We start from the raw sequence: 13334 nt of genomic DNA, 5'->3' as shown, positions 1-13334 counted from the left end.
TCAGGAAGGGCAGGCATTGGCCACATGCATTCACATGTGTGCAATGAGTGGCCTGAGCACTAAGCCTTGGAATGTATGAAGCCTCCCCACTTTGGGCCCCACCCTGAGTGGGGCACGGGGGACACAGAGATGGGCAAAGCCAATCTGGCCTGCAAGGAGCTCCCAGACTGGGGAGGGTCGGTGTGGGGGGGGCCAGGTGGAAGTGGACAACACAGATGCTAAGGACCGGCAGGGGAGCTGGTCAGGGCCAGGGGAGACTGAGCAGTGTGTGGGTGGGGGACGCAAATGAAGAAAGGAATCCAAAGGAGAGAGAGGGAGGGCAGGAGCAAAGAGGTAAAGTCAAGAAGCAGCAGCCACACCAGGAGGGCCCAGGCTGTCTCATGCAGCAGAAGCGGAGGTGATCATCCCATGCCAGAATTTGGGAGGCATGAGCAGGGCCCAAGTCATGCAGGGCCTTAGTTGGGGAGGTGGGATCACCCTGGGAGCAAGGGGAGTGGTGGGAAGGGCTCTGAGTTGGGAATAACATCACCATGTGAGTTTAACCATATTGAAGAATGAAGAGGGTGGGGGCTGGGGCTGTGACCTGTGCTGGCCAATTGGCAGCTACAGAGCCAGGATCCTAATAAGTGGGAGACCCTGAGCAAGTTTCTTAAACTCATGGTACCTCAGTCTTTCCAGCTGCAAGATGGAATGATAAGTCCCTCCATCATAGGGTTACCATGAGGGTTAAATGAGTTAACATCAGCCAACCTATGAGAACAGTGCCAGCTACAGAGTGAGTGCTCTGGTAGCTGTCTGAACGACTGTAAGGGCAATCCAGAGGAGGGATGGCCTCCTTCCAAGGAGGAAGGATGGCGTGTCCAAGCTCTTCCTCTGCTGCCGCAGCCTGCAGCCCCCCTTCCGTCTCCCAGCCCCCATGGAGGTTGCCCTTACCTTGTGCAGCCAATGGAGGTTCATCTGCTGCCCCACGGCGATGTGACATAGTGCTAGGACCTGAGGATGGGGCCCACAGGGTAGCAGTCAGGTACCATGTGGGACCCGAAGGTTTTTGCTGGTTCCCACATGCCCTTCGCCAGTCAACAAACTGCAGTGGGGCAGGCAGTGGGAATGCTCAGTCCCAGCCCAAGCCTGGCCACCTCCCAGGTTATTCTAGGCCCCTAGGCTCCTCCTCCCCTACAATTTCTTCCTCAAGAGGTCACTGGACCCTGCTGCACTTGGGCTGCCCGGTAAATGTTTTAGGAGTTTGAGGCCCCAGGGTTCTGAAGCAGACTTGAGCCTCATCCCCAGAAAGCCCCCAGCCCAGCATGGGAATTGACCTGAGTCTGAGGGAATAGAGAATTGGGAGAAGTTTCTGGAAGAGACAGTCTGCAGTGGGCCCTAACAGAAAGAAGGTTCTCACTGGGTCAGGAGGAAGACGTTCCAGGATGGGGCAAAAGCAAGATGACCTCCCACCCCAGAGGTGCAGCAGGCTAAGGGGCTCTGGGAAAAAGCCAGCTTCCCCCTTTAGACCAGGGTAACCCTCCATTGGCCCGTGCAAGCCGCCTCCCTCCCCCTGGGAGCAGGGCTGCCCGCCCTCTGGGACAGCCCCACGTACCAGGAGGCCCGCGATGTAGGTGAAGGCGGCAGCTGTGGTCATGAGGATGGGCACGGACCAGTCACTCCAGTAGCCCATGCGGTTGTAGAGGTACCTGCCAGGAGGAGAAGAGGTCAGACCTGCACCAGGGAACCAGGAGGCTCCCCTGGGGCAGCAGGCCGTCAGCGCTCACAGCCAGCCTCAGTGACCAGGCCTTGGACCTCTCAGTAATGATATCACAGTCTCCGTGCTCACCGGTCAGGCCTGTCCAGGGCTCACAATGGACCCCGGGGCAGGCCAAGAAGCATAAAGAAGAAAACAACAGTTCTCCATATTTCTGCAGCCCAGGAGTAACCATTAGCAAGACTTTGCATACTTTTCTTCCAGTGGGTTTCCCATGGTTATATATTTATAAAATAGCAAAGCCAGGACCTTGCCATGTCCAGCACATGCTCAGCTTGGGTTTCGGAGGGAGGTGCAGAGGGTTCAGATCCCCACTCTCTGCCTCTTACTGGCCTGCAGAGGTGACAGGCTTCCCTGATTCTAAGATGCCATTGACTGTGACATTCATCTTAATTTCGATGCTAAAACGTGAAAGTCTGGGGGTCTTAGGATTGATAAATCAGAATCCCGGACTTCTCTGAGCCTTAGCTTCTTCATCTGTAGGCTGGAGAGAACAAAGTGTCCTTCACGGGGCTTCTAGAGCACGAAAGGAGGCAAGGCACGTGGTAGTACTCAGTCAGTTCTCTTCTCATTATTAACACAAGAATTTACTGATGTCAGTAAAAATCCCAAGGAAATGTGATTTTTGAAAAGCCATGTGTCTGCTGAATTAATGTGCCATATGTAGTCAACTTTCTACTAATGAAAACAGATTGCAATGATTCACTCTTATAAATGAACACAAAAAAGAAAATTTTGCATATAGCTCTATTATTTTCTTAGGCTCCTACAAATAGAATCATAGGCCAAAGGGAATGAACTTTTTAAGGCTCCTGAGAGCTACTGCTGAGCTGCTCTCCAGAAAGACTGAGCCACCTGCATCCTCCCTGGACAGCTGGGGACACTGAAGCTCAGAGAAGACAGCAGTTCACCCAGAGTAGTCAGAGAATGTGAGCCGGCCCCAGGTGCTTTCCAGCCTGCTGCCACCTTTGGCCTGGGCAAGGGGCTGGGAGGAGACACCAGGAGGACACTCTGGGGCACCTGCCCTTCCCTGACCCTCATCCTCAGTTGCAGGTGAAAATCTGCTGCTTAGAAGACCACTGAGTGCACCCTTCTCACCATACAGCTGGAGAAACTGAGGCCCAAAGAAGGGCAGGACCTGCTCCTTGGGAATGACTCCTGAGAGCTGTTTGGTGACACTTGTCTCTCACTTTTGGCAGGGAGCCCTCCTGGAGAGCAGCGCCCACACGGCCCCCTCCCTGGCTCTCTGCATCCAGCCCTCACCACCTGCCTCTTGCTCATGTCCTCTCACTTGTGTGAACCATCCCCAGATGCTGTCGAGACCAGGAGGGCCGGGCCCGGGTCTCCTGAATCCCAGCACCAACTCCAACAAACTGAGAGGACAGGCTGAGGGAGCTACGGGTCTTGAGGCCATCACTAAGTCCCAGGCCTTCCCCCTGCAGCCTCCCCAACAGGGCAGGCACCTGTGCTCTGCTTGAGCTGCCCAGTGACGGGGCGCTCACTCTAGGCAGAGGGAGGTAGTTCTGTGGACAGTGTGATCCAGTCAGCCACGCTCAGGTCCCTGCCTGCCTCTTGCTGTGTGACTTTGGAAAGTTTACGTAACCTCTCTGAGCTTCAGTCTCCTCAGACGGTCCTCAAACTACTTTGGCACTAACTGGTTTTGTGGCCACAGGTGAGTCCTGCCCTCTCTGGGCCTTAGTTTCCCCATCTGTACATGATGGGGGTAGACCGGACGAGCTCCCAGGAAACAGCCCGCCAGTTCAGCCCAGTCCAAAGTCTGCAGTGGAGGGCCAGCAGGGAATGTTTCCATTTATGCACAACAGTGCTTTGGGTATCTGTGAGGATGAATAATTGATTTATGGCATTTAATAAAGGCCAGAGGCCACCTCTGTGACTCAGGCTCATCTTGCCAGGCTGCAGGGGGACAGCGGCACATCCTTTATTGTGCTCATTAATAACAGGGGCACAGCCTTGTGCCATGCAGAGGCGAGTGGATGCCCAGATTCCACTAATGGCATCTTAGGATCATCTCAGAATCCTAGAACCACAGCACTTCAGAAGCCCAGAGTCCTGGAAATCCCAAATTCTAACCTCATGGCCACCTTCCAGCTGGAGCTCTGGCCTTCCTGGAAGCAGCCCTGAGGGTGATGTGGAGCTCTGGGCCCTCGTATGGTCATCATCTCTTTTCATCCTCAGAAAGACCTTATGACAGTGGAGTTATCCCATTTTACAGAAGAGGAAACTGAGCCTAAGAGGGGCTCAACTTAGTGTGCTCATGGTCACAGTGAACTGAGCTGAACTTTCAACAGGATGGAGAGTGAGGAGGCCTGGCTTCCAAGCCCCACGTCGGCTCCCACTGGCTGTGTGACCTGGGGCCTCCGTTTCCATGCCTGTCAGTGGAGGAGTTCCCCACCAGAACCCAGGGAACTTACCCCCTTCCTGTGCTCTTCACTGTCTGACAAAGGTAGGCAGCGGAGGCGGTGAGGAAGAAGCAAGTACCCTGGTGCTCTGGTACCAGCCTCAGATGGCCCTGCCCTTGGACCTGAGGAGTGCTGAGCTATCCTAGAACCGTAGCATCTGCTAGCCCTGCCCAAGGTCCTGCTTAGGGATTTCGGATGCCTGGGGGCTGGGGTCACCTCCTCTGCCGAGGCCCTGGCCTTTCTGGGCCTTGGGATTCTTGTCCACAATGAGGTCCAGAGACCCCAGACCTGGGCTGAGCCCTGCCCCAGCCTCCTGTTCCTATTTTCCATGACAGCTCAGCAGGAAAGAGTTCCCTGTTCTCCCCAGTGGCCCTCAGCTCCTGCAAGGCCTTTGTGCTTTCCAGAGGATCACCCTGTCCCCAAAAGGCATACACAAGCTCTGGGGCCCAGCCTGGGAGACAGGTTCAAACCAAAGCCCCCCAGTTCCAGCCCAAGGTCCAGGCCCCCATGTCCCCTGTCCACCCCATACCCACTCACCAGTTGAATTCATCGTAGTCATTGTGCACTTCCCACCAGAAGTAGAGCCAGGTGAGTGTGAGGCCGAAGGTGAAGGTGAGGAGCAGGAACCAGAGGCGTTCCCACTGGAAGAGCAGAGCAAGGAAAGGAGACAAGTGAGGTCAGCGGCTGGCCCCTTGGGCCACCTCCCACCTAGAATGTTCTTCTGACCTCCCCCTTTATAGCTAAACCTGCCAAGCAGGGATTGCTTCTACCCTATTCATCCTGGTGGGGACCTGCCCAACACCCAAAATAGTAGGGAGCTAGGAGCAGCATTAGGGGTCTGCCCCAGGGGTCTTCTGTTCCTCTTTGGCTGAAGCCTTTCCAGGGTGCACCAGCTTCCCCATTCTGGTGATGGCCCCCAGGAGCAAAGGCCACATGTGCCCTAAGCCTTGGCACCAGCATGGTCCTCTGCAGCCTGTGAGGTTACATCCCTCACCTCCTTCCCTTCTCACACACACCTACAGTGTAGGCGTTGCTTCTCACCCCTGCCTGATGCTACTCAAACTCACTGAGGCTCAGAGAGGTGAAGCAACTTGCCCTAGTCACACAGCAAGGAAGCAGAGGATTAAAGACCAGCACCCCAGTCTCTGGACTTGAAGCATTGTGTTCCCCCCACCACCACCAGGTGTCAGCCCCTCAGGGCTGGGCCATGTAGCCATCCCCTCCCCACTCCCGTTCCTGCAGGGATGGGGTCCCTCCCCCCCCCCCCCCCATTGCTGCTTCCGGAGAGGTCTGCAGGCACTTCCGGCTGGGCCCTCAGGTTTATCCCTGCTTTCGTCTGTCCCCTTATCTCAGAAGCACAACAAGCTGGGAACATCCTGCTCTCTGGGAAACTGCTGAGATCATCAGAACAATCCAACAGCCTTTGAGGGGAAGTCAGTGCAGAAAAGAACCTTGGGGGACTGCAGGGCTTGGGTGGCCCAGGCATCTCTTGCCTGGCCACTGCCCAGAACCCTTGCAAGCTCCCTGCAGCTCCCCTAGGCTTCTTTGATCCTTCTAGCCCAGAGGCATGGTTCTAACCCTGGTGTAACCTCTTGATGGCGCTCCTCACTGCTTAGCCAGGTAGGGAGGTCCCTCTGGGGGTGCTCCCCTCACCCCCCCAGCTGCATCCCCTTCCCCAACCAGTTCCCTCACCCTGGAAGAGTCACTGCACCCTGGCTTATTTGCTTATTTCCTGGACTCCACCTCTGCCACCCACGGCATCAGTGCATCTGTCTCTAAACTCATGCCCTGTGCACCGTGGTCCTCTCCTGTGACCGTGTCTCCCAAATGACTGTGTGATCTACAAGGACACTCCCTTACAATTTATGACTGTAGGCAGGAACACACGTATAAGAGGAGGGAAAGTTCATTCACTGCCCAGGACACCTCCATCCCATGCCACCAAGAGACACCGCAGTGGAGCGGTTATACATACAGTGTCTGGAGCCAGACTCCCCATTTACCACTTACAAGCCGTATGACCTCAGGCATTACAAGCTGATGTAACCCCACTGTGCCTAGTTTATTCGTGTGTGTGGTGAGGAGAGTAGTAGTACTGACACCGTGGGGTCGATTTGAGGATCAAATAAGATAATACAAGCCATGTTCTCAGAACCAGGCCCGCACGGTCAGTGCTCTAGCAGTGCATCTTCAAGCACGCTCTGCCTCTCCCAGCATGTTGGGAAAGGCCCTTAGACCCAGAAGAGCCATGATGATCCACACTGAGCACCCACTCCATGCCTAGGCCTGGGCAAGGGGGTCCGAGCTTGGGTGACAGTTAAAGCAGCCTCCTCCGCTCACCGTCATGTACAAAGCCAGGCTGCCTTGCTTTGCCCCACTTTGCACATAAACAGATGTAGAGGTGACAACTCCCTGAAACCAGCTTTCCAGCAGGTGGTGGTGGGTGGCTTCTCAGACAGTAGACCACTTGCGTCTGTCCCACCCAGACAGAGGATGGCACGAGCCCCAGCTCCAGGCCCACGAGGCTCAGCCTTGCTCGGGAGTGGAGAAACCCCAGATAGAGGCAGGGCAAGCCATGGGCCGTCCTGGAGCATGGGAACCCTGACAGCCACCAAACAACCTGCGTGGCTGGGACCATTCAGGGGAACAGAAAGGAGCCACAGTTCAGCCGTGGGGCTGAGGGCTGTGGGATGCCACGTCTGAGCCAGCATCCCCAGCCCAGCTGACCTAGCATCCCCCAGGCCTTGACTTTCTCAAAGTCCCTCTTGCTGCCTCCAGTCCTTATTTGCTCGTAACTAAGAATTCATTCACCCCCATTCCTGCAGAGTGCAGCTGGCTGGTCCCAGGCCAGCTTAAACATCGGTCTTCCAAGACTGATCCACCTCTGGTCATGTCATGCCCCAGCTCAGGAATCTCGCTGGCTTTAGCCGTCACCTCTGCCCCCTAACAGGCACTTTCCAGCCCAGGCACCAAATCACCCGCAGTTCCTCAAACAGGCTCTTTCAAGCCCCATGCTTCTGCACAAACCATTCCCTCCATTTAGAAGGCAATTCCTCCTCCCAAGGCATTCCCTGTCCCGGCAGGGTGAATCTCCTCTCCACGGAGGTTCCACAGCCCTGGCCTCCCTGTCCTGGCACAGACCCCACGGTTCTGTAACTGTCCCTATGTGCCAGTCTCCTCTGCTGTACTGTAAGCACCTTCCAGATCTGGGGGGGGGAGGGGGGGTCTTCATAGTCCCAGGGTAGGGAGGGAACCTAAGCAAGTTTTGATAGTGAAATGGTAGGTGAGAAAAGACCCTTTCTCCAGCTCCAGCATGAGGATGTCACCCAGGAGAGATTTCACCGGGGGCTTACCATCCCACCCCCGACAGAGGGGACCCCCAGCTGGCAGCAGTGAGCGGCTGTCTGTCCGTAGAGCTTGCTCCACTTCAGCAGGGGCAAGGCTGCTGCACGTCTGGCCAGCAACAAGGTTCTGCGAGGGCTCTGGGTGAAGGGTGAGCCCCAGCCCATGATGGGTCCAGTCCCAGGCAAGCAGTCTGGAATTTGGGACAGTGGCATGTTAGAGAACCTCCTACAGGTGCTGGCCAGGCGAGGTGTGACGCGGGCCCCAGGGGCAATTCTGGCAGGTGGCCAGGAAGACCATGGGTGTTGGGGGGCCCTGCGCACTAAGGCCACTGTCCCCACCTGGCCAGATCCTGACAGCAGGGCAGGAGGGACGGCAAGAATGTAGAGCTACCCTAATGAAGCTGGACACCGGCCCAGATGAGAAAATTTGAGCTGGCAAGTGGGTGAGGCACCCAGGGTCTGGCAGAGATGGAGGCCAGGCCTAAGGATCAGAACCAGGCAGGAGCTGGGGGTGGGGGCCACCTAGAGATGAGACTCTTGGGAGCCTGAAGCTGGGGGGCCTATGGCCACAGGGAGCCCGTAGATGGGGATGAAGAGGCCCAACCCCAGTGGGGAGGCAGCAGATCGCTGTAAGAACAATCGGAGGAAAAACCTGGATGTGGGGGAAGGGCTGGAAGAAATGGGAGGGGAAGGCCAAGCACTGGTGGAGGAAGGGGCGGGCAGCAGCTCCACCAACAGAGAGGCTCTGAAGGGCACTAAAGGTCCTTTGTCGGGGCCCCCACAGGAGAGAGGCCTGGGCTACCTCCCAGGAGGTCTGAGCTCTGAGGTCATGGCCAGCTGGGAGGGATGTGGACCCACCGGCCCTCCCTGACTTCCTCCTGCCTGCACAGGGCCTGGGGCTCTCTACTTGTGGGTTTTTATCCCCATCCAGAGCAAATGAGAAGGGCCAGCACACAGAGCTGAGGGAGCTGCGGACCCCAGCACTAAGAAGTGGCTCTCGCATCATACTTACCATTGGTATATAGATTTCTCATGGCCCCTTTCCAGCGGATGCTGGACATAGTCCTGGAGAAGGGGAGCCTTTTGCTAATTTGCACAAAGGCTCAAATATGGGTAAGTAGAGAGGAGTCAGAGATTGAGCAACATGGCCAAGGTCATCTAGAAGGGGAAGATGGAGGTGGGATTGAACCCAGGTGTCCTGACAGGAGGCAGCGGTCTGCAGGTTCCTTTGAGAGCTGGCCCTGCCAGCTGGGACCTAGTATAGTAGCCCCAGGTCAGCCTGGTCCCCTGCAATTCCTTGCTCCTGTCTCTCCGGGCTCCACCTGAGGCCAAACCCCCTCCTTCAGCAAGCACTTCCATCCCTCAGCCCTTGAAGACTTCCTTTCCCTGAGCACTTCTGCACAGACTCTTGGTACCCACCAACTTGGCCCTCAATCATATTCTGAAATTTGGACATGGAAAGAGCCTGGGCTCTGGAAGCAGATGGACCAGTCTCTGCCCCTTGGGCCAGTTAACCCCTCTGAGCCTCAGTTTCCTCATCTGTAAAATGGGAAGAATAACCCCCTACCTTGGAGGGGTGATATTAAATGAGGTGATGTATGTCAAGTGGCACACAGTAGGTGCTTCAAAAGGGACAGTTCCCTGGGCTGGGGACTCCTTCAGGACAGGGATGGCTAAAATATGTCTGTGTACCCTGGCCTCATCCTGCAGAGAATAAGGTGGTGCTCGGTTATGGTGTGAAGAACAGAAGAAGGTGCGAGCATGCCTGATGCGGGGAGGCTCAGGCCACCAGTGCACAAGGCCACCCTCCCACACAGACATAGCCTCAGGCTGAGCCTGCAGCCTCGAGGAACCAAGGGAAGGAGCTCCTGTGATACTCCGCCCCCTTCCCTTCAGAGCCCCAGCCGCCGAGAACAAAGGTCAGAAGTCCCTGAGCTGACTGGGCAGTAGCGGGCACAGGGGAGGGGAGAGCAGCTGGGGAAGGGGACAGGCCCTGGCTGGGAGCTGGGAGCGGGGACTGAGGGAGAACCCCAGGGGCCCAAGCCCCAGAGCCTAGGGCATTCAGCCCCACACCTCCTGCCTCCTCTCCTCCCGTGCTTGTCCCCACGCTCCCTCCAGGAAGACAGGTCCCTCCAGCCTGCGCCAAGCAATGGTGTGCCAGCGTCCCAGAGGCCACTGCTTCTCCTCCCTGTCTTCTGCTGATTGTCTCCTTTTCTCCTCACCCCTCTTCATCTCTGTCCCGCCCACTCCAGAGCCTTCTGCATTCAGAGAGAAACTGAAGGAGCTTATGAGAAGGAGGGGGGGGGGGGTGCGAAGGGCAGTCACACAGCCCGGGGCTGCAGCCACAAACCCTACACAGGAAGTGTGGGGCCAGGCCCCAGCTGCAGCTGGCTGCTCCCCTCAGGCCCCTGCCAGGATGCGCACAGACACGGCTCCCGCTCCTGGGGACCCTTCCAGTCTTGGCTCCGCCACAGACCTCAGATTCACAGGATGGCAGAGCCAGTGCTGGACTCCTGATCTCCCCTGTCGCCCCCGAGGCAGGGACTGCCGCTGCAGCCTCCGGGAGAGGTGCCCACCCAGCTTCTGCTCCTGCAGCTCCAGGGATGGGCACTCGCCCTCTGGATGCTGCATGGTCCTCCTCTAGACAGAAAGTTCTTCCTCCTAAGACAGCAGCCGGATAGGGACACACTGCCTTGGGAGCCCAGGGACGCGGGCTTCGAATCCCAGACTGGCCACCTACTAAATGGGTGGCCTTGGAGGAGACAACAGCAGGTGGGCAGGCTGCACAGAGCAGCAGGACCTGAGTGTCCCACCATCCCTCCCTGATGTGCCACTGACATCTACCTCCACAACTGCCACCTGCAGCTGGTCCTCTGACACCACACAGAACAAGTCCAGCAAAGGGGCAAGAAATATTGGGGTCAAATGGCCAGGGCATGGGAGAGATATGACCAAGAGTTGGATTTTCATTCTCAGCCTTCCTCCCCATTAGCTGCAGGGCTGTGGGCCAGTCACTGAGGACCAAGCCTCAGCTTCCTCCTCCATTCACAGGGATGACATCACCTCTACCTCACGGAGGGCTGCCAGGCCCGCATGTGATTACAGATGTAAGCTGTAAGTCACCAAATCCACGATCGTTCCTATAATTATCATCTCGCATCTGACAGCCCTTTAATTATGTGAAGACAGTGATCAAGACGTCCCCCGCCCCCTGCTCTACAGCAAATTTTTTCCGGCTGCTGAGGACAGCCGGTAGCTCACCTGCCCCTGGCCTGGGGTTGGTGCCAGGGTCGGCAGGAGACAGAGGGCGGGCCCAGTTTTGCGGACTGCTGTCCTAGAAGCAGGCAGGGATGAAGGAAGGAGACCCTGGCACAGCAGCTGCCCCATGCCCCCTCCTAGCCCTGCACTGCTGGCTTTGGGGGACAGAGCCCTGCGAAGCCAGAATTCACACTCGGGTCTGAGTGCCTTCAGCATTTTCAGCTATCCCAGAGCAACAACAAGCAGGACAGGTAATTATCCTTGTCTGACCAAGGCGGAAATTGGCTCAGAGGGGCAAAGCCTTGGACCAAGGTCACCAAGTGAGTCATAGGCAGTGCCAGGCCAGGAACTCTGGAATTTCAGTTAGAAAAGAGTTCAGACCTCATCTCACCTCATCCTCTACGGGCCCAGTTCCGAAATGGAAAAACTGAGACCCAGAGAAGGGGGATAGCCTGGAAGCAAGGACACAAGATTAATACATGGCAAATTAGTACAGAAACGATGAAGAATCCAACAGATGATGTCAGGACATCTGGACATCCATCTGGTAAAAAAATTAGACCTCTACCTCACACCCCATACCAAACCAAATCCCAGAAGCTCCCCTCTCTCCTTGCCGCCACTCTCTTTAGTGACCCTAGACACATGCTGAGCCCTGCACCATGCAACGTGAAGGAGGCCTGGAATCCCCTCTGAGCAACCCCCACAGATTGCAAGGCAATTCCAATCCCAGGAATCAACGTGGCAAATGGGGCAAGCATGGGCTTCTCAGGAGTACAGGGCCAATGACAGGAGGAGGAAGGATGGTCTGGAGGGCTTCCTGGAGGAGGAAATGTCTGCTGCAGAGTTGGAAGGAATGGGCTTGCTGGGATGACAGGTTAGGGAGCCTGGACTGGGGCACACACCTCGGCAGCTTTTGCTTGGGGAGCTGGCTTCTTTTCCTCTGGGCATATAGAAGCTTTCCCTATATAAGAGTATTTATCTTCCTATATACTGTTTATTGTCTTTTATTTGATTATTTTACTTTAATTTTTTTATTATGCTTTTTGTATAAAAATTTAAATTTTCAGGGTGCCTGGGTGGCTTAGTTAAGTGTCTGACTTCAGCTCAGGACATGATCTCAGGGTCCGGGGATCGAGACCCACATCAGGCTCCTGGCTTAGCGGAGAGTCTGCTTGTTCCTCTGCCTCTCCCCCACCACTTGTACCCTCTAACACACTCTCTTTCTCAAATAAACAAAATCTTTAAAGAAAAAAAATTTTTTTAATTGTCATGTAGTCAAATCTACCCCTCTTTTTCTTTCTTTCTTTTTTTTTTTTTAAGATTTTATTTATTAATTCATGAGAGACACAGAGAGAGAGAGGCAGAGACACAGGCAGATGGAGACTCCAGGATCACGCCCGGGGCCGAAGGCAGGCGCTAAACCGCTGAGCCACCCAGGGATGCCCCCTACCTCTCTTTTTCTTTATAGGTTTTACCTTTGATATTGTGTTTAAGAAAGGTAGCTCAAGATTATATATATGATTCTTAGTTTATCCTGGTAATTTCTTGGCTTAGTTGTTTACCTTCAAATCTGTAATCCACCCAGGGCTGTGTACGCATTTGTCTACGGCTCCAAGTGAATGTGTGTGTGCCTGGAGAGAGGGTGGAAAGCCATTCGTCTCAAGCGTGAAGATTAGAATTCCTTCTACTCTCCATCTTTCCAAGTTGTTTGAATTTTCTCTAACAAATGTGTGCTTCCTAAATAGAAAAAAAGAGCTTAAAAATAGAATAAAATACATTTTAATCCATTTGGAATTTATTTGGGTTTGAGGTAAGAGGCAGAGATCTAATTTTACTGCCACCAAATGGATACGTCAGCTGTCCCTGCACGGTTTGTGAAGTCTGCCATCATTTCCGTGTTCATGTACCACACGGCAGGCACATCCTCACATGTGCGTGCACCGCTTCTAGGCGTTCGAGTCTGTTCCAAGGCAGCCCTTGCCCCGTGGGTGGGTGCTGCCTGCGTTCCTTCCTCGTGCCTGAGCTCAGCTCCCTGCAGCGCCCTTGGGGTCCCTAGTCTGCTTTACCGTCCTCAGCACCACACGGCCCTGCAGGGACTGGAGAGAGAGACTGTGGTGCGGGGTGCCTACCCACAGAGTCTGCCCGCGCACAGGCTAGATCTCAGGCAATGCCAGGTCCTCCAGTCCTCAGCCTGTTTCACCCTTGCCACATGCCAAATGGGGGGACTGAAGCGCCCGAGAAGCCAGGAAGATGTCAGCTGGGAAGGATGCAGGGAGCTCTGGGAGGGGAGAGACACGCAGGGATTACTCTGGCCCTGACCCAGGAGATTTGGGGGAGGGGGTGGCCTGGGGAGGTCTGAGATGTATTATAGCATTAGGGCCAAGCAGGGAAAGGGATTAGAGTCTCCACCCCCAGCCAGCTCCTGACAGCCTAAGAGGCCGGATTGATCTTTCTGGGCTACAGAGAGCCAGGCAATTAGGCTTGTGTGTGCCCCTGCTCCTGCTGGGTGCACTGGGAGGGGCTCACGAGGCAGTAGAATGAAACTAGGCCCAG

The 13334-nt window shown here is 55.5% G+C and overlaps 1 protein-coding gene across 6 annotated transcripts in view; it reads right to left on the bottom strand.

Moving 5' to 3' along the window:
• GDPD5 (glycerophosphodiester phosphodiesterase domain containing 5) overlaps positions 1-13334 on the bottom strand; it is an 85693-nt gene that overhangs the window by 22838 nt on the left and 49521 nt on the right. For 4 of the 6 annotated variants that reach the window (XM_038568603.1, XM_038568605.1, XM_038568604.1 and 1 more), the window contains 3 exons: positions 4714-4817; positions 1595-1688; positions 934-993 (listed from right to left, as the gene is read on the bottom strand). In XM_038568603.1, the coding sequence (XP_038424531.1) occupies positions 934-993; positions 1595-1688; positions 4714-4817 (258 nt within the window). Of the gene's footprint in view, positions 1-933; positions 994-1594; positions 1689-4713; positions 4818-7529; positions 7712-12343; positions 12505-13334 lie in introns of those variants that run through there. The other 2 variants (XM_038568601.1, XM_038568602.1) reach the window with 2 other exon arrangements.

This window comes from Canis lupus, chromosome 21 (assembly GCF_011100685.1).
Source record: "Canis lupus familiaris isolate Mischka breed German Shepherd chromosome 21, alternate assembly UU_Cfam_GSD_1.0, whole genome shotgun sequence".
In the NCBI taxonomy this organism is placed as follows: domain Eukaryota; kingdom Metazoa; phylum Chordata; class Mammalia; order Carnivora; family Canidae; genus Canis; species Canis lupus.
This window is presented reverse-complemented; position numbering and strand designations above follow the sequence as displayed.